Raw genomic sequence first — 27,473 nt, 5'->3', positions numbered from 1 at the left:
GTTAAAGATGCCTTCCAACGCATCTCATCCACATCCCGCACCTCCGCCCTCAGACCCCACCCCTCCAACCGTAACAAGGACAGAATGCCCCTGGTGCTCACCTTCCACCCTACCAACCTTCGCATAAACCAAATCATCCGCCGACATTTCCGCCACCTCCAAATGGACCCCACCACCAGGGATATATTTCCCTCCCAACCCCTTTTTACCTTCTGCAAAGACCACTTCCTCCGTGACTACCTGGTCGGGTTCATGCCGCCTACAACCCACCCTCCCGTCCTGGCATCTTCCCCTGCTACCGCAGGAATTGTAAAACCTGCATCCACCTCCATCCAAGGCCCTAAAGGAGCCTTCCATATCCATCAAAGTTTTATCTGCACATCCACCAATATCACTTATTGTATCTGTTGCTCCCAATGCGGTCTCCCCTACATTGGGGAGACTGGACGCCTCCTAGCAGAGCGCTTTAGGGAACATCTCTGGGACACCCGCACCAATCAACCACACCGCCTTGTGGCCCAACATTTCAACTCCCCCTCCCACTCTGCCGAGGACATGGAGGTCCTGGGCCTCCTTCACCGCCGCTCCCTCACCACCAGACGCAGGGAAGAAGAACGCCTCATCTTCCGCCTCGGAACACTTCAACCCCAAGGCATCAATGTGGACTTCACCAGTTTCCTCATTTCCCCTTCCCCCACCTCACCCCAGTTTCAAACTTCCAGCTCAGCACTGTCCCCATGACTTGTTCTACCTGCCTATCTTCTTTTCCACCTATCCACTCCACCCTCCTCTCTGACCTATCACCTTGATCCCACCCCCATCCATCCATTGTACTATTTGCTATCTTCCCCCACCCTCCTCCCTGACCTATCACCTTCATCCCCACCCCCCACTCACCTATTGTACTCTATGCTACTTTCTCCCCACCCCAACCCTCCTCTCATTTATCTCTCCACCCTTTAGGCACTCTGCCTGTATTCCTGATGAAGGGCTATGCCCGAAACATCGATTTTCCTGCTCCTCGGATGCTGCCTGAACTGCTGTGCTTTTCCAGCACCACTAATCCAGAACCTGGTTTCCAGCATTTGCAGTCATTGTTTTTACCCTTTATCAGGTTCAGTTAGAGGAAAGCTTGTTATGAACATCCTCCTCAGTTGATCTTTCCCATTTTTAAAAAGAAAACTATCCATATCAGTACAGGGTGAAACCTATTTGCTCTTTTGAAGTAGCGATTAAAAGAACATTGAATTTCCAGAAGAAGGTGTGCAAAACTTCAGAAACAACTGTACACAGTTAGTGACTGGATCACACGCCAAAACAGCAGAACAACTGATTCCATAATATCCTCTGCTTCATTCTTCTGCATTCAAGAAAACCCATTGGACAAAGTATTTTTTTCAGAAAGCCAATTACTGCAGAGAAATTGGTTTCTTCCCTCTCTTTTCCTCATGAGTGCATGTTTTTATATACACAACTACAGGAACAAGCATTTATATTTCTACTGATTGTGTATGCTAACCAATTATTGAATTGCTGTTCTGCAAGCTTTGTTCCAATAATAAAAAACACATGCGTTTATAAAGAAATTTGTTTCACACTTCAGTTTCTTTAAAATTTGATATAAATGTGATATCCAACTGGTCGTCTTGTCAATTGCAAACTGTATTTTAATGTTATGTTGTGACCCATGTGGAATGGCATTCGAGTGACGGTATACACCTCCAGCCATATTAGTAACGTAACTTTTAAAAGTATGATGGGCTTTGAGCTGAAGTAAACAATTGTTTCTGTTATTCGATGAATCAGTAACATGGGGTGCAGAGATCCCAGATGAATAGGTAGAAGAGCATGGAGAGGACTGGTGATCCCCCTGCCCATTACAAAATTTTAGAAAGTGGAACTAGGAAATGGGACAATCACGACAAGTCTAGCCAGGATACAGGCAAAAGGACAAATAAAATAGAATAGAATTTGTAGAGAGAAAGCAGAGTTAACATTTTGAGTCCAGTTACCCTTCTTTAGAACTGAGAGTAGCTAGAAAAAGGTGGTATTGGAAATAGAGCCCAGAGAAAAAGAGTGACAGGCTTACAAAAGAATGGATGAATGCCAAGCAAAAAGAAAAGTTAATAACGGGGACCATAGGTTGACGAAAGCAGCCCATGTCATGACAGGGCTTGGGGTGTGGAGCTGGTTGAAGGACAGACAAGAAGGTGTTCAGATTCTAAAACTGTTAACCTTGATATTGAGTCCTGAAAGCTACAGGGTCCCCATATGGAAAATGAAATGCTTTTCTTCCAACTTGCGCTGAGCCTCGTTGGAGCACTGCAGCATTGAGTCATACAGCATAGAAACAGAATCCTTGGCCCACCATGGAACAACAGACACCAAACGATACTGATTCCATTTACCTGCACTTGCTCCATAACCCACTATGCCCTGGCATTTTAAGTGCTCATCCAGATACTCTTAAATTTTGTGAGAATACCTGCCTCTACAATTCTCTCAGGCAGCATTTTCCACATTTCTACCACCCTCTGAGTGAAAAAACATCCCTTCTAAACCACTTGCTTCTTGCCTTAAGCTTATGCCCTTTGGTCTTAGGCATATCTGATAAGGGGAAAGGATTCTCACAATCTACCCTGTCTATGCCTCTCAATTTTGTGTACATTAATCAAATCCTTCCTCAGCCTCTTCTTCTCCAAGGAAAACAAACCCAGCCTATCCAATGTTATGACACGGTGGTGAACCCTTCTGTTCATTAAACCAAACACCCAGAATAGCTCACCTCACCTCGTAATCTGTTAAAATATGTGTGACACAGAACTCCCAAATACCACTGTTTTTTAACTCTAAAAGTGAACATGAAACGACAACTATTCACAACTCTAACCGCCCCTTCTCTTTACTGCTTATTACCTGCGTCCAACTCTGTAACAATATATTGTTCCATAAAACCCTTATTAAAATTGCATCAACTTAATTTCAAAACTATACAGCTGCTGTCGTCTTCAGTGTCTTTCATCTTCCGGCTGAAAATCTCCCTGGGTCATCTTTTTTCTTTTACTGTGAAGATGTTTCACATGAAAAGGTACCTTTGATAGAGAGTGTTCCTAATTTCTTGGCTCTTAATGCTAGTTGTTCTGTCTGATTTTCAAAGTTCCTGCCTTGTTTATATCCCCAATATTGGATTGTCTCATTGGTTTGATGTTGGCAAAACAATAAATTCAAACGCGATTGGGTTTTAGTATCCTGGGGCATAATTTAAACTGATTGGTTAAATTCAAATTGTTGTCAAAACAGCAACCACTGTGTATTTCACAGCCAAATATTACATATTTTCAATTTTCCGGTACACTCTGACACAGCTCTTATAAGCTCTCAGTGCAGGACAGCATTCACTCTCTCTTAAAGGTATAGTACATGCCTTCACCTTCATAACACCAGTCTCTCCTCATAGGTGAGACCCTTTAATCCAGGCAACATCCTAGTGAAAGTAATTTGCTCCTATCCTGGTGAATCTCCTCTGCACCATCTCCATTGCAATCATGTCCTTCTGATAGTGTGACAGCCGGAAGTGCATACAGTACTCCATTTGTGGCCTAACTAATGTTTTATAAAGTTGCCATAAGACTTCCTTGTCTGATTTTCTGTGATCCAGTGTTGGAGACAACATCCCATATGCCTTCTTCACAGCCTTATCTATGTATGCTGAAACCTTCAGGGATCGATGGACCTTTATGCCAAGGTGCCTTTGTTCCTCAGTACATCCTAAAGACCCATCTTTCATGTGCATTTCCTTCATTATTAGACCTCCTAAAATCACCTTGCAATTTATCGGGATTAAATTCCATCTGCCATTGCTCTATCCAATTTGCCTGCAGATCAATATCAGACGACAGCCTGTGACCATCTTCCTCACTATCGACAGCACCGACAATCTTCATGTCATCTGCAAACTTATTAATTATACCATCTCCATTCCTATCCAAGTTATTGATGTACATAACGAATGGCAAGGGTCCCAGCACCAATCTCTATGGTACATTACTGGCTGCAGGCTTCAAATAAAACACAAAAATAATGCTCCACCATGACTCTTTGCTTTCTACTTGCAAGCCAATTTAGGATCCAGTTTGCCAACTTGCCTTGGATCCCACGGGCTCTTGCCTTTTGGATCAGCTTTCCATAGCAGACTTTGTCAATGGCCTTACTGACATCCACATCAACTGCACTACTCTCAATATGTTTAGAGTCACAGAGATGTACAGCATGGAAACAGACCCTTCGGTCCAACCCGTCCATGCCGACCAGATATCCCAACCCAATCTAGTCCCACTTGCCAGCACCTGGCCCATATCCCTCCAAACCATTCCTACTCATATATCCATCCAGATGCCTTTTAAATGTTGCAATTGTACTAGCTTCCACCACTTCCTCTGGCAGCTCATTTCATACACATACCACCCTCTGCATGAAAGACTTGCCCCTTAAGACTCTTTTATATCTTTCCCCTCTCACCCTAAACCTATGCCCTCTAGTTCTGGACTCCCCGACCCCAGGGAAAAGACTTTGTCTATTTATTCTATCCATGCCCCTCATGATTTTGTAAACCTCTATAAGGTCATCCCTCAGTCTCCGACGCTCCAGGGAAAACAGCCCTAGCCTGTTCAACCTCTCCCTATAGCTCAAATCCTCCAACCCTGGCAACATCCTTGTAAGTTTTTTCTGAACTCTTTCAAGTTTCACAACTTTCTGATAGGAAGGAGACCAGAATTGCATGCAATATTCCAATAGTGACCTAACCAATTTCCTGTACAGCCGCAATACGACCACCCAACTCCTCTGACCAATAAAGGGAAGCATACCAAACGCCTTCTTCACTATCCGATCTACCTGCAACTCTACTTTCAAAGAGCTTTGAACCTACCCTCCAAGGTCTCTTTGTTCAGCAACACTCCTGAGGACCTTACCATTAAGTGTATAAATCCTGCTAAAGGTTTGCTTTCCCAAAATGCAGGACCTTGCATTTATCTGAATTGAATTCTATTTGCCACTTCTCAGCCTATTCTGATTAAGATCCCGTTGTAATCTGAGGTAACTTTCGCTGTCGACTACACCTCTAATTTTGGTGTCATCTGCAAACTTACTAACTATACCTCTTATGCTCACGTCCAAATCATTTATATAAATGACAAAAAGATATGAACCCAGCACCGATCCTTGTGGCACTCCAATGATCACATGCCTCCAATTTGAAAAGCAACCCTCCACCACCACCCTCTGTCTTCTACCTTTGAGCCAGTTCTGCAGCTCAATGGCTAGTTCTCCCTATATTCTGTGAGGTCTGACCTTGCTCACCAGTCTCCCATGGGGAACCTTGCCGAATGCCTTACTGAAGTCCGTATAGATCACATCTACCACTCTGCACTCATCAATCCTCTTTGTTACTTCAAAAAACTCAATCAAGTTTGTGAGACATGATTTCCCACAAACAAAGCCATGTTGACTATCCCTAATCAGTCCTTGCCTTTTCAAATACATGCACATCCTGTCCCTCAGGATTCCCTTCAACAACTGGCCCACCACTGACGTCAGGCTCATTGGTCTATAGTTCCCTGGCTTGTCCTTACCATCTTTCTTAAACAGTAGCACCACGTTAGCCAACCCCCAGTCTTCCGGCACCTCACCTGTGACTATCGATGATACAAATATCTCAGCAAGAGGCCCAGCAATCACTTCCCTAGCTTCCCACAGAGTCCTAGGGTACTCCTGATCAGGTCCACTCCTCTGTAATATGGACATTTTTCAAGATGTCACCATCTATTTCCCTACATTCTATATCTTCCATGTTCTTTTCTAAAGTAAATACTGATGCAAAATACTTGTTTAGTATCTCCCCCATTTTGTGCAGCTCCACACAAAAGCCGCATTGCTGGTCTTTGAGGGGCCCTATTCACTCCCTAGTTACACTTTTGCCCTTAATGTATTTGTAAAGACCCTTTGGATTCTCCTTAACTCTATTTGCCAAAGCTATCTCATGTCCCCTTTTTGTCCTCCTGATTTCCCTCTTAAGTATACTCCTACTTCCTTTATACTCTTCTAAGGATTCACTTGATCTATCCTGTCTATACCTTACATATGCTTCCTTCTTTTTCTGAAGCAAACCCTCAATTTCTTTAGTCATCCAGAATTCCCTATACCTACCAGCCTTTCCTTTCACCCTAACAGGAATATACTGTCTCTGGACTCTGTTACCTCATTTCTGAAGGCTTCCCAAAACTCAAATAATTGTGGCCAGGGAACATAGCGATGTTTGAAGTGGAAGCTTGGTGTCATTTTTGTTGACGTAGGTGTTGAATGAAGTGATCTCCTAGTTTGCATTTGCCTCCAAAATTCAGAGGAGACCACATTGTGAGCAGCAAATACAGTAGATTGAGTGAGTGCTGGTAAATCATTGCTTCACCTGGAAGGTATGTCTGGAGCCTTGGATAGTGAGGAGGGAGGAAGTAAACTGGCAAGTGTTACACTTTCTGCGATTGCATGGGAAGGTACTGTGGGGTTGTGGTGAGGTGCTGGGAGTGGATTCAGGGTGTCTTCGAGAGAATGCTCCCTGCAAAGTGGTGACAAAGAAGAGAAGAGGAATATGTGTCTGGTGGTGACATCCCTTTGGAGTGGCAGAAATGGCGGCTTATGATCCTTTGGATGCAGTTGATGTGGTGTGGAAAGCGAGAAGCAGTGCGACTCTATCGGTATTGTTGGAGGAAAGAAAGGGCAGAAGAAGTGTGGGAAATGGTCGGACATGGCTAAGCATCCTGCCAATCACGATGGTAGGGAATCCTCGTTTGAACAGAAAGGTGTACTTCTCCAAAATCCAAGGATTTTTGCAAAATTGCAACCAATGCACCCACTATCTCTGTAGTTACTTCGTTTAGGATCCTATGATACAACCAAGGTAAAGAGCATTTGAATTGATTCAATCACCATCTCAATGCTGTCCATTTGTGCAATTCTCAGAAAGAAAATTAAGAACAGTCAAACCTTAGATTTCTGTATTATGAACAAAGAGGCACCTTAGAATACTTTGCAGAGCAATGAGTGAAAGAAGGGAAGGCGAGAAAGAGGTATACTGTGTGTCAATTATCATTAAACAGCAAACATACCCTTCTTAAATTGGATACGCAATATGAAACCAGACATTTGTTTAACCCAGATCACTTCTCTACTTGACTGGGAATATTTCTGGTGTGATATCTGTTGTTGACAAATGATACCATCTCATCAGAAACTGAATGGTAGCAGTGTTCCAAAACTAGAGATAAATCAATCATACTCGAAACTACCTCAGGTTATTTTCATTTAATCGACAAACTGGAAAGCCCTGTTTTTCGAAACTCAAAACTACAGGAGTCCCCTTATACTCAGTCCTCTGCACCAAAAGCTGCAGCCAGCAGAAATGAAATGACAGCAACAAAAGCAGCACAACAACCCAGTCTTTTGTTCAACAACTTGACAGGTTTGTGAAATGCCCCAAGATTTCCTGTTTATTTGTTCCATTCAATTGGGGATAGCAATACAACATGATCAATGAACAGAAATTCAGCTTAGAATTTCTAAAAATTGCTTTTACTTGATTAAGATCTGAATTTTCTCTTCACTTTCCTTGCCAATTTTAAAATTTGATCCTTTTTCTTAATGCAAAGTGAAGTTTCCAATTAAAATAATCAGTGCATGAAGAGGAATAGCTCTTACCTTGACGCTTTTGACATCTCTGCACCCACACCCCCAGCAAGTCGATTGTTAAATTTAGAGTTGCTTAATTCAGGTTGCTGTATTAATCAAATGCTGTGTGTAAAAATAAACTCTTGTGTCATTTTAATAGTTACTTAATTTCAATTACTGGTCACATATTTGGTGGGGGAAGTAACTTTGCATTAACGATAATAGATTCCTGAACAATAAAAGAACAGGAGTTAAAAGCGAAATTTAACAAGTTTCATAGATTGAACAGTGGAGGCAGTCAGTCTCAAAGCATAACATGCAAAGCTCATGAAAAAAACTTCCATCAAAGCAAAATCATACAAAAATATTATTTGCAAGGAAAACAATCACCTTCATGATTACCAGACATCTGCAAAAACTGGTGTTATGAATGTTTGGAATAAGGAAGACACAAATGTTTTTGGACCAAACCTGTTTCTCCCTGGGGCTACAAGTAACATTCATACCACACTGCTTTCAAGCAATGACCATATACAGCAAGAGAAAATCTAATCAACTTTCCTCAAGTGGGCAGCACGGTGGCACAGTGGTTAACACTGCTGCCTCACAGCACCAGAGACCCGCGTTCAATTCCTGCCTCAGGCAACTGTCTATGTGGAGTTTGCACATTCTCCCCATGTCTGCGTGGGTTTCCTCCGGGTGCTCCGGTTTCCTCCCACAGTCCAAAAATGTGCTGGTTAGGTGAATTGGCCGTGCTAAATTGCTTAGGAGAAAGTGAGGACTGGAGATCAGAGCTGAAAAATGTGTTGCTGGAAAAGCGCAGCAGGTCAGGCAGCACCCAAGGAACAGGTCGTGCCGCTCATAGTTTCAGGCTTAATTCAGCAGTGGGCTCTAATACTAAGTGTATATAACTGCAAATTATAACACCATCTGGGAGACCAAGTAGGAAGTGTCGATGCATCGAGCTGCCTCCCACTGGTAGATACACCACCGATGATACTGTCACTGGAACAGTCATACAGCACGGAAGCAGACCCTTCAGTCCAACCAGTTCATGCTGAATATATTCCCAAACTAAATTAGTTCTATCTGCTTTCTCCTGGTCCAAACCTCCAAACCTTTCCTATTCATGTATTTATCCAAATGTCTTTTAAATGTTGTAATTATACCCACATCCATCACTTTCTCAGGAACTTCATTCCACCCACGAACCATCTGTGTAAAAGATTTGCCCCTTATGTCTCTTTTAAGTTGCTGTCTTCTCACCTTAAAAATGTGCTAACTCATCTTGAAATCCCTATCCTAGGGAAAAGACAACTAACTTTAAGTCTATACCCCTCATTATTTTAGAAACTTCTATAAGATTGCCTCTCAATCTCCTATGCTGCAGTGAAAACAGTCACAGCTGATAATTCTTTCAACCACCTGATGAAGGAGCAGCGCTTCAAAAGCTAGTGCTTCCAAATAAACCTGTTGGACTATAACCTGGTGTTGTGTGATTTTTAACTTTGTACATCCTAGTCCAACACCGGCATCTCCAAATTATAATTCTTGAAGATTTTTGCTGAGTCAGAGATCTGGCAAAATATAAAAACAAGCAAAGACTGGCCTAAAAAGAAATGAGGGAGAAATTAGAGTATGAGAGAAAGTTAGACAGAGCAAAGCAATCTCACAACAACAGATCAGATCTAAGCTCTGCAGTCCTGCCTTGAACGGTAATGAACAATAAAACAATTCACTGGAAGAGGAAGTTCTACAAATATACCAATCCTCAATGATGGAGTATCACAACACATCAATGCAAAAGTCAAGGCTGAAGCATTTGAAACAATCTTCAGCTTGAAGTATTAAAATGGATGATCCACTGCGACCTCCTCTAGATATCTGCAGCATCACACATGCTAGTATCAGTCAATTAGATTAACTTCTTATGATATCAAGAAACAGCTGAATGCACTGAATAGTGCAAAGGCCATGAGCCCTGACAACTTTTCGGCAATAGTCCTAAAGACATGGCTTCCAAAACAATCTATGTCCAAACTCTGCCCCTCCCCAACCAAACTGCTCAGTATCAATACTGGCATAATTCCAGCAGTACGCAAAATTGCCCAGAAATGTATGTTCACAAAAACCCTATGACAGTGTGAACCTTTTCCCGCGTATGGAGTCGGGTATTACAAGGGGGCATAGCTTTAAATTAAGGGGGGGTAGATATAGGACTGATGTTAGGGGTAGGTTCTTCACTCAGCGAGTCGTAAGTTCATGGAATGCCCTGCCAGCAGCAGTGGTGGACTCTCCCTCTTTATGGGCATTTAAGCGGGCATTGGATAGGTATATGGAGGATAGTGGGTTAGTATAGGTTAGGTGGGCTTGGATCGGCGCAACATCGAGGGCCAAAGGGCCTGTACTGCGCTGTATTCTTCTATGTTCTATGTTCTATGTTCTACTCTCAATCAACAGAAAAGTAATGGAAGAAGTTGTCAACAACACTATCAGGGGTAATTGCTCACTGACACTCAGTTTGGACTCTTTCAGAGCCCCTAAGCTCTTGACTTTACAGGACACAAGTGCAAGGCAATAAACGTCTCAAACAAAAGGAAATTAGACCACCTCCCATCGCATTACCATCACAGAATTCTTAAAATCCGGGGGGTTACTATTGACCAGAAACTGAAAGGTATCAGCCATATGGATACAGTGGCTACAGGAGCAGATCAGAGGTTAGAACTTCTGTGACAAGTAACTCACAAATGTTTGAAAACATGTACCAACAGATTTAAAAACAGTTTTTTCCCAGCTGTTATTGGACTAATGAACAGACCTTTCATATATTAGAGTTTGATCTATTTCTGCACCTTCTCTGTAGCTATAACACGATATTCTGCATTCTATTCCATTACCCTGATGTTTTTTGTAAGGTATGATTTGTCTGGATTGCACGTGAAGCAATACTTTTCACTCTATTGCAGCACATGTGACAATAATAAATCAAATCAAATCAAACCTTCTAACTCCCCAAAACTACAATTTCAAAACACAAGTTAGAAGCATGATTGAATACTCTCCCAATTGTTTTTTATGAGTATAGCTCCAATAATACTCTAAGGGTATGAAACCAACCAATACAAAGCAATGCACTGATTTGGCACTCAACCTACAATCTTCAACATTTATCCCTTCATCACTGATGCACGATGCAGCAGTGTGTACCATCTACAAGATGCATTGTAGTAACTCACCAAGAATCGTTTGACAGAGCATTTGAATCTGCATCTTTACCGCCGAGAAGGCAAAGGGCAGCTAATGTTGGCAAGAGGTTATGTCTGGTAGCCAGGATTGGATGCAGACATAACTGCATTGGTAGGGCAGTGCTCAGAGTGCCAACAAGGACAAAGCTGCAACTTACAGGGTACCCTTCGTTGTCCAGGTACTTCCCAGGAACCGAAAAGCTACGCCATGTTCTTTGCAGCTCGTGACAGTTTATCGATGAGGACGAGCACCTTGCCAAGACCTTCTCCACGCCTCCACATCTCACCTTTAAACAACCACTAAATCTCAAACAGATCATTGTTCACAGCAAACTGTCCGGCCTTCAGGACGACACCATACAACCCTGTCATGGCAGATGCTACAAGACATGTCAGAGTGTTGACACAGACACCCTCATTACACGTGGAGTCACCACCCACTATGTAGGCGGCAGGTATTCACGTGATACGGCCAACATTGTCTATCTTATATGGTGCAGGCAAGGATGCCCTGAGGCATGGTACATTGCCGAGACTGAGCAGAGGCTACAGCAACGGATGAATGGACACAGCACAACAATCACCAGGCAGGAGTGTTCCCTCTCAGTCGGGGAACACTTCAGCGGTCCGGGACATTCGGGACCTTTGGTAATAATCCTCCAAGGCAGACTTCGGGACAGGCAACAACACAGACTGGCCAAGCAGATTCTGTTAGCCAAGTTTGGTGCCTATGGGGATGGGCTCAACCCAGACCTTGGGTTCATGTCACACTACAGGTGACCCACTACACACTCTCACACACACACACACACTCTTACAGACCCATATACTTATACAGACGCTCTCTCATACACAAGCTCTATCTCATACACTCACACATACACACCTCCCTCACTCATATCCACACGTGCACCCTCTCACAGAAGTATACCCCTTTACACTTACACACACATATACCCACTCTTTCACAGACACACACACACCCTACACACACACCCAAATGCGCACACACACACACATATAGGTTTGTGGGGTGAATTTGTACTTGCAGAATTACATTTTATTTTGCTCAAAAACTGCATGAATCCATGTAAGATTCTGTAAATCTTTTTTTTAGAAATAGAATCAGTCTGAACATTGGGACACAAATTTTATCTTTAAACTTTCAATGTATTAACTGACCTGACATGGCACCTATTGTTAAAGTTCGTCTGAGAATGTAACTTTAAAAAATCTGGGATTAAAATATGAAAGAACTGAAACTAACATGGTCATTCTAAAAAGATGAGAGACTTAACAAATAATCCAGGTCTTTTTCAATAAATCACCTGATTTGCATCACATTGTAAACTTTTGCTTTAAATTCCATATCCTACAATCCTATTCTCCACAATCACCTGATGAAGGGGCAGTGCTCTGAAAACTAGTGCTTCTAAATTAACTTGTTGCACTATAACCTGGTGTTGTGTGATTTTTAATTAGGACAAAAGTTACCACCAGCTGCTCCCTCACTGTCGTGGGAATGGCCATATAAACCTTGAACTCGGTTAAACATCAACTGTGCATGTACCTTCAGGGGCTCAGTGTTCTTGGTCATTCTGGATGTCCACTTAAAGTGGTTGAATATGAATAGAGTTAATCTGTCAAACACTAAGGATGATGATAGAAAAACTGTGCATTTTTTTTGCAATACAGGGATTCTGAAAGTGCTGATCATGGATAACGGGCCATTGTTTACAAGCACAGAATTTGAATATTTCTCAAAGTGGAATGGTATTTGACATATAAGGACAGCTCCATACCACTCGTCATCCAATGGTCTGGCAGAAGAGCAGTCCAAAACTTGAAGGTAGGATTAAAGAAACAGCAAGCAGCTTCACTAGATACCAAACTGTCCTGGTTCCTATTTGATTATAGAACCAACTGTCATGCAACCACAGGGAGAGCTCCAACATAAGACGGTGGCACAGTGGTTAGCACTGCTGCCTCACAGCGCCAGAGACCCGGGTTCAATTCCCGACTCAGGCGACTGACTGTGTGGAGTTTGCACATTCTCCCCGTGTCTGCGTGGGTTTCCTCCGGGTGCTCCGGTTTCCTCCCACAGTCACAAAGATGTGCGGGTCAGGTGAATTGGCCATGCTAAATTGCCCGTAGTGTTAGGTTAAAGGGGCAAATGTAGGGGTATGGGTGGGTTGCGCTTCGGCGGGTCGGTGTGGACATGTTGGGCCGAAGGGCCTGTTTCCACACTGTAAGTAAGCTAATCTAATAAGAAGATTCTGCATCAACTTAAATCTGTTCGTCCTTGACCTTGGATGAAGGTGAAACGGCATTAGGAGCACCAATGGCAGGCACAAGACTCAGCTAAGTGAGAGAGGTGGTTTATTTCAAGGGACCAAGTTTAGTGGAGGAACCATGGGAATGGCTCTGGATGGGTAAGAGGCACAGTCAACACAAGGTCAGTTCCAGTGACGTATAAAGTTCTGGTAGGTGCGACGGTCCTGAACAAGCATATGGGCCATATGAAAGCTGCAAACTCACATTTGGTGCAAGAGCAAAATGTTCCTGGCTCCTTGACAGCCTTTTTTTACAGTTCTGGAATCCATAGGTTCTCTCTGAATCTCTCTGTCAAGTGTTGAAGAGAGCTCTGAATCTGAAATGGACATGACCGATGTCACCGCAACAATACCTTTGCCACCTGAAAAAGAGAATGAATTTCTTCCGAGATGGTGTGGGCGCAAGAGATGAGCTACTGTGCGTTACACACTACCAATATCAGAGGCAGAGTTGGAGGAACCTGACCTTGTGCTAAGAAAGCCCCAGGAGGAGCTACAAAAAAAAGCCGGGCTGTCTCTTTCAACTCAGAGGTGGAGTGATGTAGCGATTGTAATGAAGTCAGCTAGGTGGATTTCAAAGAATATGAGGTCCCTCATTTGGGGCTGTTAATCTCATCGAATCAGGTAGTCCTGGCTTACTGACTGATAACAACAAGTGTTAGACATGCTGTTCACTCTGAGAGCTGGCTTTGAGGGCGAGGGATCAGTGTAAAAAGACTCTCCATGTGCAAATAAAGGGTGGGTGGTGATGAGATACCGGTCTCTGGAGTTATTTCATGAATGGGCAGCTATTATTTTTTCTCTCGCACACATATTACAGAATCATAGAAGCATTATAGTGCAGAAAAATTACTTTGTGCCAATTGTGCCTGCACCAGCTTGCTAAATGAGTTTCATTACCAAATGTCATTTTCCTGCTTTTTTCTCATGCCTTTGGAAATTGAATGGTTATTTGGATAAAAATCAACACTCTCATGAATACCTTAGAGATGAACCAGCCACCAACACACTTTTCAGCGGTACGTTTCATACCCTAACTACTCAAAGAGTGAAAACAGATTTTCCCCACTGCATCCTTGCTTCTTTTGCAGGTCACTTTAAGCCTATGCCCACTTGTTCTTGTTCCCATTATTATCAGGAATAATTCCTTCCTATCTATTTTATTCAGCCTGCTCATGATTTTGAAAACCTCTATCAAATCTCCTCTTAGCATAATTCTCTTCAAGGAGAATAGTCCTGACTTCTTCAATCTATCCTCATAACTGAATTTTCTCGTTCCTGGAGCCATTCCAGATTTTTGCATATTATTCTCCAGCATCATTCTAAACCTAATGATAAAATGATCACCATCTCTTAAATATTCCTCAACTAACACTTGATCCACTTGACTCCACTTCCAAGAACCATGTCCAACAGTGCATACTTTTCTGCTGGACTGGAAACTTTTCGCTGTAGGGAGCTCTCTTGCACACAATCCAGGAACACTTGGTCTTCGCTGCCCTGTACATATATTCCAGTTTATGTTTGGGTAATCTAAGTTTTCCATTATAACGATGGCAGCATCTCTGTGCGATCTCCTTGCAGATTTGTTCTTCTACATACTTTCCACTAGTTGGTGGTCTATAGCTTACACGTAGTAACATACCTTCTTTGTTCGAGCCAATTGATTCTGTGCTTGAACCCTCTGAGATATCCTCTTTTTCCAGCACTGCCTCTCCTTAACCAAACTGCTTCTCATTCTCCTTTCCTTTCTTCTAACTTTTCAGAATATCTTGCATTCAGGAATATGTAACACCTGGACTTGCCCTTCCTTGAGTCACGTCTCTGTTATCACCACAATCATGGCTTTCTAATCTTATTTACAATGCTCCGCACATTCACATACATAATAATCCCGAGACTTAATTTCTTTCTTCCTTACTCTTCCTTACTCTGACTCAACTACTCTCTTGCTATTGTCTATGCTAAGGCCAGTTGCATCTCTAAGTATTTTGAGTGCCTGGTCTTCTCCTCTAATATTCTCTCTTGGTTCCCATATCTCAAACCTTAAAGCCTTCCCAATAGCACCAGCAAAATACTCTGGGTGCACCACCTGACTTGTACAGGTTCAATCTTCCCCAGAACCAGTTCCCAGTCTCATGCACAATTTTTCCAGCAATGCATTCGCCTGTCTTACTCTACTACTTTTGTACTCACTTGCACATGGCACTTGGAGTAATCCTGAGATTATTACATCTGTTTGCTAACTTTTTATCTAGCTCCCTAAACTCTGACTGCAGTATCACATCCCCCTCCTATCCAAGTCATTAGTACCAACATGGACCACACCTCTGGCTGCTCACGTCCCTTTGAAGAATGACCTGCAGGTTACGTTCAGTGACATCATGGACCCTGGCACCAGGGAAGCAACATACCATCCTGGAGTTACGTTGACATCCACAGAATTGCCCACCTGTTCCCCTAACTAATGAATTCCCCCTCATTATTACTCTCCTTTCATTTTCCTCCTCTCCTTACAGTTGAAGTGTTTGACAATAGACAATAGGTGCAGGAGTAGGCCATTCAGCCCTTCGAGCCTGCACCGCCATTCAATATAATCATGGCTGATCATTCCTAATCAGTATCCTGTTCCTGCCTTATCTCCATAACCCTTGATTCAACTATCTTTGAGAGCTCTATCCAACTCTTTCTTAAATGAATCCAGAGAGTGGGCCTCCACTGCCCTCTGGGGCAGAGCATTCCACACAGCCACCACTCTCTGGGTGAAGACGTTTCTCCTGAGCTCTGTCCTAAATGGTCTACCCTGTATTTTTAAGCTGTGTCCTCTGGTTCGGCACTCACCCATCAGTGGAAATATGTTTCCTACTGCCAGAGTGTCCAATCCTTTCATAATCTTATACGTCTCAATCAGATCCCCTCTCAATCTTCGAAACTCAAGGGTATACAAGCCCAGTCGTTTCAGTCTTTCAGTGTAAGGTAATCCTGCCATTCCAGGAATTGACCTCGTGAACCTACGCTGCACTCCCTCAATAGCCAGAATGTCTTTTCTCAAATTTGGAGACCAGAACTGCACACAGTACTCCAGGTGTGGTCTCACCAGGGCCCTGTACAGCTGCAGAAGCACCTCTTTGCTTCTATACTCAATTCCTCTTGTTATGAAGGCCAGCATGCTATTAGCCTTCTTCACTACCTGCTGTACCTGCATGCTTGCCTTCATTGACTGGTGTACAAGAACATCCAGATCTCTCTGTACTGCCCCTTTACATAAATTGATTCCATTGAGGTAGTAGTCTGCCTTCCTGTTCTTGCTACCAAAGTGGATAACCATACATTTATCCACATTAAACTGCATCTGCCATGCATCTGCCCACTCACCTAACTTGTCCAGGTCACCGTGTAATCTCCTAAAATCCTCATCACTTTTCACCCTGCCACCCAGCTTTGTATCATCAGCAAATTTGCTAATGTTATTGCTGATACCATCTTCTATATCATTAACATATATTGTAAAAAGCTGTGGTCCCAGCACGGATCCCTGCGGTACCCCACTGGTCACTGCCTGCCATTCCGAAATGGAGCCGTTTATCACTACCCTTTGTTTCCTATTAGCCAACCAATTTTCAATCCAATCTAGTACTTTGCCCTCAATACCATGCACCCTAATTTTACTCACTAACCTCCTGTGTGGGACTTTATCAAAAGCTTTCTGAAAGTCCAGGTACACTACATCTACTGGATTTCCCTCGTCCAACTTCATAGTTACATCCTCAAAAAATTCAAGAAGATTAGTCAAGCATGATTTCCCCTTCATAAATCCATGCTGACTCTGTCCTATCCTGTTACTACTATCCAGATGTGCAGTAATTTCATCCTTTATAATAGACTCCAGCATCTTTCCCACCACTGAGGTCAGACTAACTGGTCTATAATTACCTGCTTTCTCTCGCCCACCTTTCTTAAAAAGTGGTATAACATTAGCCACCCTCCAATCCTCAGGAACCGACCCCAAATCTATTGAACTCTGGAAAATAATCACCAACGCATCCACGATTTCCCGAGCCACCTCCTTCAGTACCCTGGGATGCAGACCATCAGGCCCCGGAGACTTATCAACCTTCAGACCTAACAGCCTCTCCAACACCAAATCCTGGCAAATATAAACTCCCTTAATTTCAGGTCCTTCAGCCACTGTTACCTCAGGGAGATTGCTTGTGTCTTTCCAAGTGAACACAGATCTGAAGTACCCATTTAATTCCTCTGCCATTTCTTTGTTCCTAGTAATATATTCCCCTGTTTCTGTCTTCAAGGGCCCAATTTTTGTCCTAACCATTTTTTTGCCTTGCACATACCTAAAAAAAGCTTTTACTATCCTCCTTAATATTCTTGGCCAGTTTACCTTCGTACCTCATTTTTCCTCTGCGTATTTCCTTCTTAGTAATCCTCTGTTGCTCTTTAAAAGCTTCCCAGTCCTCAGTTTTCCCACTTATCTTAGCTATGTTATACTTTTTCTCTTTTAACTTTATACGTTTCTTAACTTCCCTCGTCAGCCACGGCCACCCTTGCCTCCTCCTGGGATCTTTCTTCCTTTTAGGAATGAACTGATCCTGCAACTTCTGCATTATACACAGAAATATCCGCCATTGTTCCTCCACGGTCATCCCTGCTGAGGTATTGCACCATTGAACTTTGGCCAGCTCCTCCCTCATAGCTCCATAATTCCCTTTATTCAACAGAAGTACTGTCACTTCCGACTGTACCCTCTCCCTCTCAAATTGCAGATTGAAGCTTATTGTATTATGGTCACTACTTCCCAATGGCTCCTTCACTTCGAGGTCTCTGACCAATTCTGGTTCGTTCCACAATACCAGATCCAGAATTGCCTTCTCCCTGGTCGGCTCCAGCACCAGCTGCTCTAAGAATGCACCTCTGAGGCACTCCACAAAGTCTCTTTCTTGTGGCCCAATACCATCCTGATTCTCCCAGTCTACCTGCATGTTAAAATCCCCCATAACAACTGTAGTGACATCTTTGCGACAGGCCAATTTCAGCTCCTGATTTAACTTACATCTGACATCCAGACTACTGTTTGGGGGCCTGTAGATGACTCCCAAGAGGGTCTTTTTACCCCTGGTATTTCAAAGCTCTATCCACACTGACTCTACATCTCCTGACTCTAGGTCCCCCCGCGCAAGGGACTGAATATCGTCCCTTACCAACAAGGCCACCCCACCCCCTCTGCCCGTCAGTCTGTCCTTACGATAACACGTGTATCCTTGAATATTCATTTCCCAGGCCCTGTCCACTTGAAGCCACGTCTCAGTTATCCCCACAACATCGTATCTGCCAATTTCCAAAAGAGCCTCAAGCTCATCCATCTTATGTCTAATGCTTCGTTTGTAGTGTCACAAACATAGCACTGACTGCACTTTTTTGAGAAGTTAGTGCCTTCATCAGCTTTCAAAATGGAAAACCGATTTGCGAGCCGGACAAAGGGGATTCTAGTATTACCTCTCTGATTCTCTTGGACTGTTCGGTAGTCACTCAACCACTCCCTTCCTTCCTCCAAGCTCTTATGTTGTGATGTGACCACTCCTCTGAATGTTCTACCCACATAACTCTCAGTCTCAGAGATGTTCCGCAAGAGTCTCCAATCATTATTCAAACTCTGAAACTTTACAGCTGAAAGTACATCCCGCAAACATAATCTTGGAGCCTGGTAGGGTCTCTGATTTCCCACATACTACATGTCACATATACCACTTGACCAACCTGTGCTGCCATGTCTTAAATTCTCACAGAAACCTATAAAACTCCAACAGAACCCTAGACAGGGTAAACTTAAGAAGGATTTCCTTTCGACTAGGGAGTCCAGAACCAGGGGTCACAGTTTGAGGATGCAAAGTAGGCCATTTAGGACTGAGATGAGGAGACATTTCTTCACCCAGAGAGTGGTAAGCCTGGAATTCTCTGTCACAGAAAGTCATTGAGATCAAAATATTGAAATGTATGCAAGAAGGAGTTAGATGTAGTTTTTAAGCTTAAAGGATCAAAGGATATGAGGAGAAAGCAGGAACAGGGTGCTGAGATGGATGAATACCAGAGTCGGCCGAAAAGCTTAATGGCCTATTCCTGTTCCTATTTTCTATGTTTGAACTTACTTAGTCTTACTTACTTGGTTTTAACCTTAATTCCCTTTATGCTAACTTTACTTCACTTACAATACTTTGCTAATTATATTACTTTAGTACAATGGCCCTGACTTTCATTTACCCTTATTGTTTTACACTCCTCTGTTTCCACCGTTTTCAACTGACTCTGTGGACAGAATAGTTAATCCATGGATTAGCAGCTATCTGTGATCCACAGTTATTTATTTAGTAATTGATTAGAACTGCACAGATCATGCCATCACCCAATTTTAGACAGACAGCATCTTAATCTCAGCTCAGACAGCAGTTGGGTATTACAACTGAGCTAATATAATCAACCTGCAGAGAGGGGTGGGAAAATGGATAACATTATTCTGAGATTTCCACTCTTGCTTGCTATTCAATGATTCTTGCTGGAAAATGTTCATATTGAAACACAGTGTCGGGCACTGACATAGAGACATCTTCATGCACAAAATTAGTTACTTGGGAAAACATCAAATTTGCCAATATCTATGTTGGAAAGACAAGCAAGTATTCACTGCTCTTGGACAATTGCAAAATTACAGAAAGAATGTAGCTAATAAAATGTGTAAAACAAGAAAAGCATCTTTTTTCAAAAACAAAATAATATTTTCTTTCTTCCTTCCATATTCTGTATATGATAAAATTACACTTGAAAATGGTGCACTTGCAGTTTGGTCACTCCTCACTGAGGCAATACATGCAATTGAATGGAGGAGATGTATGCTTTAACAAAAATGCTGTGAAATAAATTTTGTATTATTGTTTATAGAGATGTCAAATACAACCACCATCTTTGCAACTTGCAAGAGCTCTTAAATTAATAGCCATCACATAAAGAAATCAAAACCTTTTATAAAAGGAGTGATGGTATACCACAAGGGACACACTTACCAAAGTAAAATCCCAAGGGCTGGGCGTCAGAAAGGTGAAGGAATTTCCTCGTCGGAGAGGTGGCCTGAAAAACAGAAAGCCCAGTTTATAGGAATGTTTGTCATCTGATTTGACATGACCCAGTTTGAAGATCCCAATGTTGTCTCTGTTATGTTTATAACTGATCTAAGCCTATCAAACAAACTTGAATATTGTCCAAATAATTCAAAATACGAGCAAAAAGACATATCAGCAGATGCAAGCCATGGCATCTCCTCTGTGGCTTTTTGGAGGTCAGTACCAGGTTAAACAACGAGATGCTAAATGCTGTGGTGTAGAGGACTTTCAAACTCATTATCCACCCCTTCAATGATAAAGGCAAGACCTTGCTTACAATAATTGAAATTTGAACAAGATTATTTCTTGGTTTAAAAATGTCATCATGACCAAATACACTTTGCAATACTTATAGATTTAAGCAGCAACATATCCATTTGTCTGACATTGCTTTTTCACTTTCTTGTCGATCCAATTAGGAATTAAATATCTTTTTAAAAGCTGGATCAAAAAGAATTCATTCAGATTTCATGCGGACTTCTGTATGATTGCACTTTCTTAAACAAAACAAAAAAATTGCCTAAAGACCTAAAAATGACCTAGATATCTATTAAAATATGAGACAGGAACTGATGAAGCAGCCTTCCAGCTGACTGAACCTGCTTCGCCAGGAGGTATGATTATGGCTAATGGAACTTTTCAATGCCTTTTACCTAAAATAAATCCATTTGATTTGATTTGATTTGATTTGGTTTTATTTACTATTATCACATGTGCCGAGATACAGTGAAATATATTGTTTTGCATGCTAACCCGACAAATCATACCATACATAACTACATCAGGGTAATAGAACAGAATGCAGAATATAGTGTCATAACTACAGAGAAGGTGCAAAGAAAGATTAACTCTAATAAATGAGAGGTCCATTCTTAAGTCTGATAACAGCATGGAAGAAGTTGTTCTTTAATCTGTTGGTAAATGTTTTCAAACTTCTGTATCTTCTGCCTGATGGAAGAGGGTGGAAGACAGTATAACAGAGGTGGGAGGGGTCTTTGACTATGTTGGCTGTTTTCCTGAGGCAGTTGGAAGTATAGACAGAATCAACGGAAAGGAGGTTTTCTTGATGGACTGGGCTGCGTTCACAACTCTCTGTAATTTTCTGTAGTCTTGGGCAAAGCAATTGCCATACCAAGCTGTGACGCACCTGGATAGGCTGCTTTCTATGGTGTATCTATAAAAATTGTTAAGCGTCATTGTGGACATACCTCCTTTAGCCTCCTGAGGAAGTAGAAGTTGCCGAGGCTGCTTGACTGTAGTGTCAACATGGATGGACCAGGATAGATTGTTGGTGATATTGTCACAAAGCTGGTGCCTTTTTTCTAAAAGTTGTGCCTTTTCTCAAAGATACTGTGTCCTTGGTTTCTTTCAGAGGGATCGTAAACAACTCCCGTCTCTGAAGTGACTAGTTTTGTACAGAGATTAAAGGGTATTGAGAGGCCTTTTTGTTTATGTGTAAACAATGAGACTTCAGGCCAAAGTGGTCATGTTTTAGAAGTGACCTGTATAATGAAAGGGGAGTGGTCAGCTCTCTAGCTGCGCAGGTCAATCCAGAACAGGTTAGGAGTCCAGCTGTGTGGAAACAGGCTGCAAAACTCTCTCTCTCTCTCTCTTTCTGCCCTTCTAAATTTAGTCTGTAAGCATTTGTTCCATTTTTACTGTTTTTTAAGGAGGTTTGCTTATTGGGACTGTTGTGTATATTCGGAACAGCTTCATAAGTCTAGTTTGAATGGATTGAGTTCTATAGGGGTTCTTTATTCTGTTCTTTGTGTTTCTCTGTGTAATTTTGTGAATACATTTTTGTCTGCTTTAAAACCTGGTAGTCAACTTAGCTACCTCACTCTGGGTAATTTTCACTGTATACTTACCGACACAAATTGCAAAATTATGATCTGGGCTGCCTGCTTAAGAATATTTTGAGTGGTCTGGTCTAGTCCATAACAATATTTACTCCTAGGAATGTGGAGCTCCCCACCACCTCCACCTCAGCACCATGCCACTAAGCTGTTTATGTCTTTCCTGTACTCTATCTTGTTATTGTTTGAGATCCGATCCATTATAGTGATGTCATTGGCAAATTTGTAAATGGGATTAGGGTTGAATTTGGACACTAGCCTTGAGTGTATAAGAACTATAATAAAGGGCACCAGTGTTGAGGTGTGCCACAAGAGCCTTTCTGTTTCTGCCTTTTTGTGTAATATAGTTATAAGTAACTTTTCCACTACATTCGTTACATATTTTTCTAATCAGCTTATTACACACCTGTGGAGCAGGTGTTGCTTGAACTCAGATGTTCTGGCTCAGAGATAGGGACACTACCACTGTGCCACAAGGGTCCTTAAGAAAGAGAACTTCAGATCAAAGCTGGCAATGGTAGATTTGAACCCATGCCTTCACAGAATTTGCACCTTGAGTCTACTGCAGTAGAGCCCTCAGCCACCTGGCTCTGCTTTATTTAATTTTCTCTCCTAATCAATCTGTTCAGACATGTTATGCCTAGAGCATAACTTGAACCCGCACCACCTAGTCCTGAGGTAGGGCATATGCTGTGCGAAGTGAGCCCTTTAAAATTCTAAAGAGGGAGTTGAACCCATAACCTTGCAAGTCCAAGTAAGACTGCTACCAACTGAGCCACAGTTGATCAAAGTCCGGCTCTGCTTTATTTTGTTTATGGTGAGATCATTGAGTCTGCAGAGGACACAAGAAATGACTTAGATATTTTCTAATCAATCTGTGCACAGATGTGTTTACACAGCACTGAAGCGGATGGGACTTGAAACATGGCCTTCTGGCTTAGAGGTTGGGGCACCACCACCATGCAACAAGACCCCCTAAATATCAGGGACTTTGGATGACAAGTCAAAAGACATTACCACTACACCAGATATTTTCCAAATCAACCTACTCTGGGATTTCATTACACACCAATGGGGCAGGTAGAAGTTGAACCCAGGCTTCCACATAGACTTGCTACCACTTCCCCACAAGGGCTCAGTTAATAAGTCCCAGCTGAGCAGGCCATTGCCTGTTACCAAGAGAACTCACACTCAACAAACTCTCCAGGGAGATTAATTAATGATTCTCGTGGTTTATCACAATAGTGGCTGGTTGGCTAAATACAGGTTGGCTAAAGCACATTAGTTCATGTCTGGTCAGTACTCAATGTCATGTCATAAGAAGCAAAGACAAAAGAGTTACTTGCTCAAACAATAATAAACTTGCAGTTTAATAGCATCTTGAAAATGCAAGGGAGGGACAAAACTATTTTAAATGGTTTATCACAATAGTCCATTTTATTTTGTTTTGCAAGATTGTGTTTATATTCTATTCTTCCTTTCCTCATCAGTTTGCTGACTCTGTTCTTGCTGTATTCTAAGAAACCTCCACAGATTTATTACTATTTCAGGGCATTTTATAAGCATTTATAAATTTTCCACAGTTGTTTACTTTTTTTGTTGGTCATTGTTGACTGACTTTTTGGATTTTTGTCTCTTGAAGGGGTTTCAAGCCATGTCATAGTTCTTTGAATATTGCCCATGGCATACGTATAGTCATGCTTTTTAATATTTTTTCTCAATCCAGATCAGCCAATCTGTGCCTCATGCTTTCATAATTTTCTTCTTTAACTTTAGCATCCTTACATCAGAGTGAACTACCTCACTTTCAAATGTAAGGTAAAATTCTATTGTTGCCTTTTGATAGTGAAGGAGCCCAGACAAATAGAGCACGTTTATAAACTAAAACAACATTGCATTCAAAAACGAATTGAATTTGCCTTTTAAGAGCTAACCGGCGGTTTGCCTTCAAGTTTCAACTTCGTGTGAACAAGAACAACAGCATTCTGTAATACTTAATCAATTCCTGAATTCTATTGATTTCAAGCTGGAGAAAGGCACTACTTAAATAGCCTCTCTTCAATGGAGACTAGCCTGATGAAGGGCTTTTGCGCGAAGTGTAGATTTTCCTGCTCCTCGGATACTGCCTGGCCTGCTGTGCTTTTCCAGCACCACTCTGATCTAAACTCTGGTTTCCGGCATCTGCAGTCCTCACTTTTGCCTAATGGAGACGATACATTAAGCCAAATATGTAAGACATCTAAAATGGGAACAATAATCACAAACAACACTTCAATCATTGCTTAGTCCCAAATATTTTTGAACCAACAAGTTCACAACTAAACTAGTGTTTATTCTGTCTACTGTTCACATAAAAAAAAACTGCCACAGGTTGGAAGGGTGTAGAAGTTTAGGAATGAAAGCTAGAACTTTATTTGGCAGTGCATTTGTACAGCTAGCTAATATTTTCATTGTTTAAAAGAAATTGCAACTATATTCAAGCTAGGTGACTGAACGGTCACTTGGAAAGCGAATCACTTAATTATGTCAATAATCCTAAAGGTTCAACAAGAATGAATTTCACTCTTTGTTCAAGTAAGAACACAATCAATATAAAACCACGTCTTCTGTGGCTGTTGGAATTTAATCACTGCAAATTGGTGCAAAACAAAATTCTGGCAACGAGCTCTGCAGAATACAAACACCAGAAATCCTGTATCAAATAAATTATAACCCAAATACAGGTTGGCTAAAGCACATTAGTTCATGTCTGGTCAGTACTCAATGTCATGTCTTAAGAAGCAAAGACAAAAGAGTTACTTGCTCAAACAATAATAAACTTGCAGTTTAATAGCATCTTGAAAATGCAAGGGAGGGACAAAACTATGCAGGGAACTTTTAAATCAATATTTTCTATTCAGGAACTGTGACAACTGTAACATGTTTGTCTTAATTGCTTATTCCTAATTAGCCTGAAGTTAGCTGGGGTTTTTGGCATGAGAGGAGAATGGAAGCAATCATTGAATTGCTGCATCTTTATGATGCTATGTAGGAATTTTCAGCATCAACATACCCAAGTCAGAATGATATGAAACTTCAAGGGGACTTTATAAATGATGCTGTTTTCATTATCTTTCTCCTCTCTCCTTTCAACAACGGAGGTTATGGACAGAGAAAATGCTATCCATTGGTGAGTTGCTACAATGCATCTTGCCAGTGCAATTGGCAATACATTTGCTCATTGGTAGCACTGCTACTTCACAGCTCCAGGGACCTGGGTTCGATTCCTGTCTCGGATGACTGTCTGTGTGAGTTTACACATTCTCCCCGTGTTGGCATGGGTTTCCTCTGGGTGCTTTGGTTTCCTCCCACAATCCAAAGATGTGCAGGTCAGGTGAATTGGCCATGCTAAATTATCCATAGTGTTAGGTGTATTAGTCAGGGGTAAATATAGGGTAGGGGGTTGGTTACTCTTCAAAGGGTCAATGTGGACCTATTGGGCTGAAGGGCCTGTTTCCATACTGTCAGTAATCTAATCTAATCTTGTAGCATCACATACTGAGGAACACCAAGGTGAGTCCATTGGTTTTGTGTCAGTAAACTAAGCCAGCAGGAGGATGGGAACCAGGAGAAAATATTAGAACATTATCCCACCTTTATGAAATGCTGGGAGAAGCAGAGAGGTTTACAAGAGAGAACAGTAAGTTGACAGGTGATGTTAGAATAAGGGAGAAAGAAACAAAGTCCAAATCAGGGCTACATTGTATGAATTAGAATATACTGAATGTAGAAAATAATACCTGACTTCAGGAAGGGAAGATTTGAATATTAAATATTCTTGAGCACAAGGTGTTCAGAAAAAGGAGAAGAAAGAAAGGAACAGGTGGAGGGGTGGCAATTTTAGTTAAGGATAACATTGCAACACTGGAGAAAAGGGATGTTTCAGCACAGAATTATTTTGGCTAGAACTAAGGAATAAGAAGGGTGCAATTACATTACTCGTTGTAATATGCAGACCACCATCTAATGGAAAGATACAGGAGAACAAATCTGCAAATAAATTATGGAGTGGTGTAAACATCATAGAGTCTTTATAATGGGGGGGGGGGGGCTTTAATTAGTGATGATTTCAAAGGCAGTTCATGGAATAAAAGGCACAATAGCAATGTGGATACAATATTGGATAAGGGACAGGTTTGTAGTGGAGTTCCCCGTGGGTCAGTATTGGGACCCTTGCTTTTCCTATCTGTAAAACAATCTCAATCTTGGTACGCAGGAAACAATTTCCAAATTTGCAGATGACACAAAACTTAGGATATTGCTGAGTTGCTTCAGTGGCAGACAGCTGACAGATGAAGTTCATGTGGAGAAGTTGGAGGTGATGCACTTTGATAAAAAGGACATGTAGAGATAGTATAAAATAAAGGGTTCTACTTTTAAAAGTGTGCCATCTGGGAGTATACAGGTGTCATTTAAGTTGGCAGGATAAATGAAGAGAGCTGATAATAAAACAAACTGTATTCTAGGTTTCATAAATAGGGGCATAGAGACCAAAGGCAGCGGGGCAATGATGAACTTATATTGCATAATGGTTAGACCTCAACTGGAGTATTGTGTACAGTTCTGGGTGCCAGAATATAGGGACAGTAGAAATGCATTGGAGAGAGTGCAAAGAGATTTATAAGAATGGCTCCTTGAATGAGACATTTCAGTTATGAGGAATGAAGCAAGATGTTGGAACTGTTTCCTTGGAGATGAGACATCTAAGTAAAGCTTTGATGGAAATTTTCAAAATCATAAGGGGTCTGGACAGAGTGGAGAGGGAGAAATTGATTCCACTTGTCAACGAATTGAGAATCAGACAGCAGAGTTTTGAAGTGTTTGCAAAAGAAGCAAATGTGAGGTAAGGAAACTTTTTCACATGGTGCATAGTTGGTATATGAAATGCACAAAATCAAAGTTTTTTAGGAGGCAGGTTCAATTCAGGCATTCAAGAGACCATTGAATGATTATTGAAATAGAAACAACATGCGAATTTACAGGGAAAATGTAGGAGGTTGAATTAAGTAAAAATAGTCGACATCCTCTGGAGACTCGGAAGGCAAGTTACTCACCATAAAATTTCCAGCCTCTGAACTGTTTTTGTGACCATGGTGATTAAAGGTTGGTCCAGTT

General features: G+C 41.8%; 1 protein-coding gene across 2 annotated transcripts in view; it reads right to left on the bottom strand.

The window, feature by feature from the left end:
• Positions 1-27,473, bottom strand: part of net1 (neuroepithelial cell transforming 1) — a 167,625-nt gene that overhangs the window by 98,777 nt on the left and 41,375 nt on the right. For both annotated transcript variants that reach the window (XM_043714079.2, XM_043714080.2), the window contains exon 2: positions 20,368-20,431. In XM_043714079.2, the coding sequence (XP_043570014.2) occupies positions 20,368-20,431 (64 nt within the window). The remainder of the gene's footprint in view (positions 1-20,367; positions 20,432-27,473) is intronic.

This window comes from Chiloscyllium plagiosum, unplaced genomic scaffold (assembly GCF_037043375.1).
Source record: "Chiloscyllium plagiosum isolate Xiang-an unplaced genomic scaffold, Cpla_swu_hap1 HiC_scaffold_23, whole genome shotgun sequence".
In the NCBI taxonomy this organism is placed as follows: domain Eukaryota; kingdom Metazoa; phylum Chordata; class Chondrichthyes; order Orectolobiformes; family Hemiscylliidae; genus Chiloscyllium; species Chiloscyllium plagiosum.
Note: the sequence above shows the minus strand (reverse complement) of the source record. Positions and strands in the feature narration are given on the sequence as shown.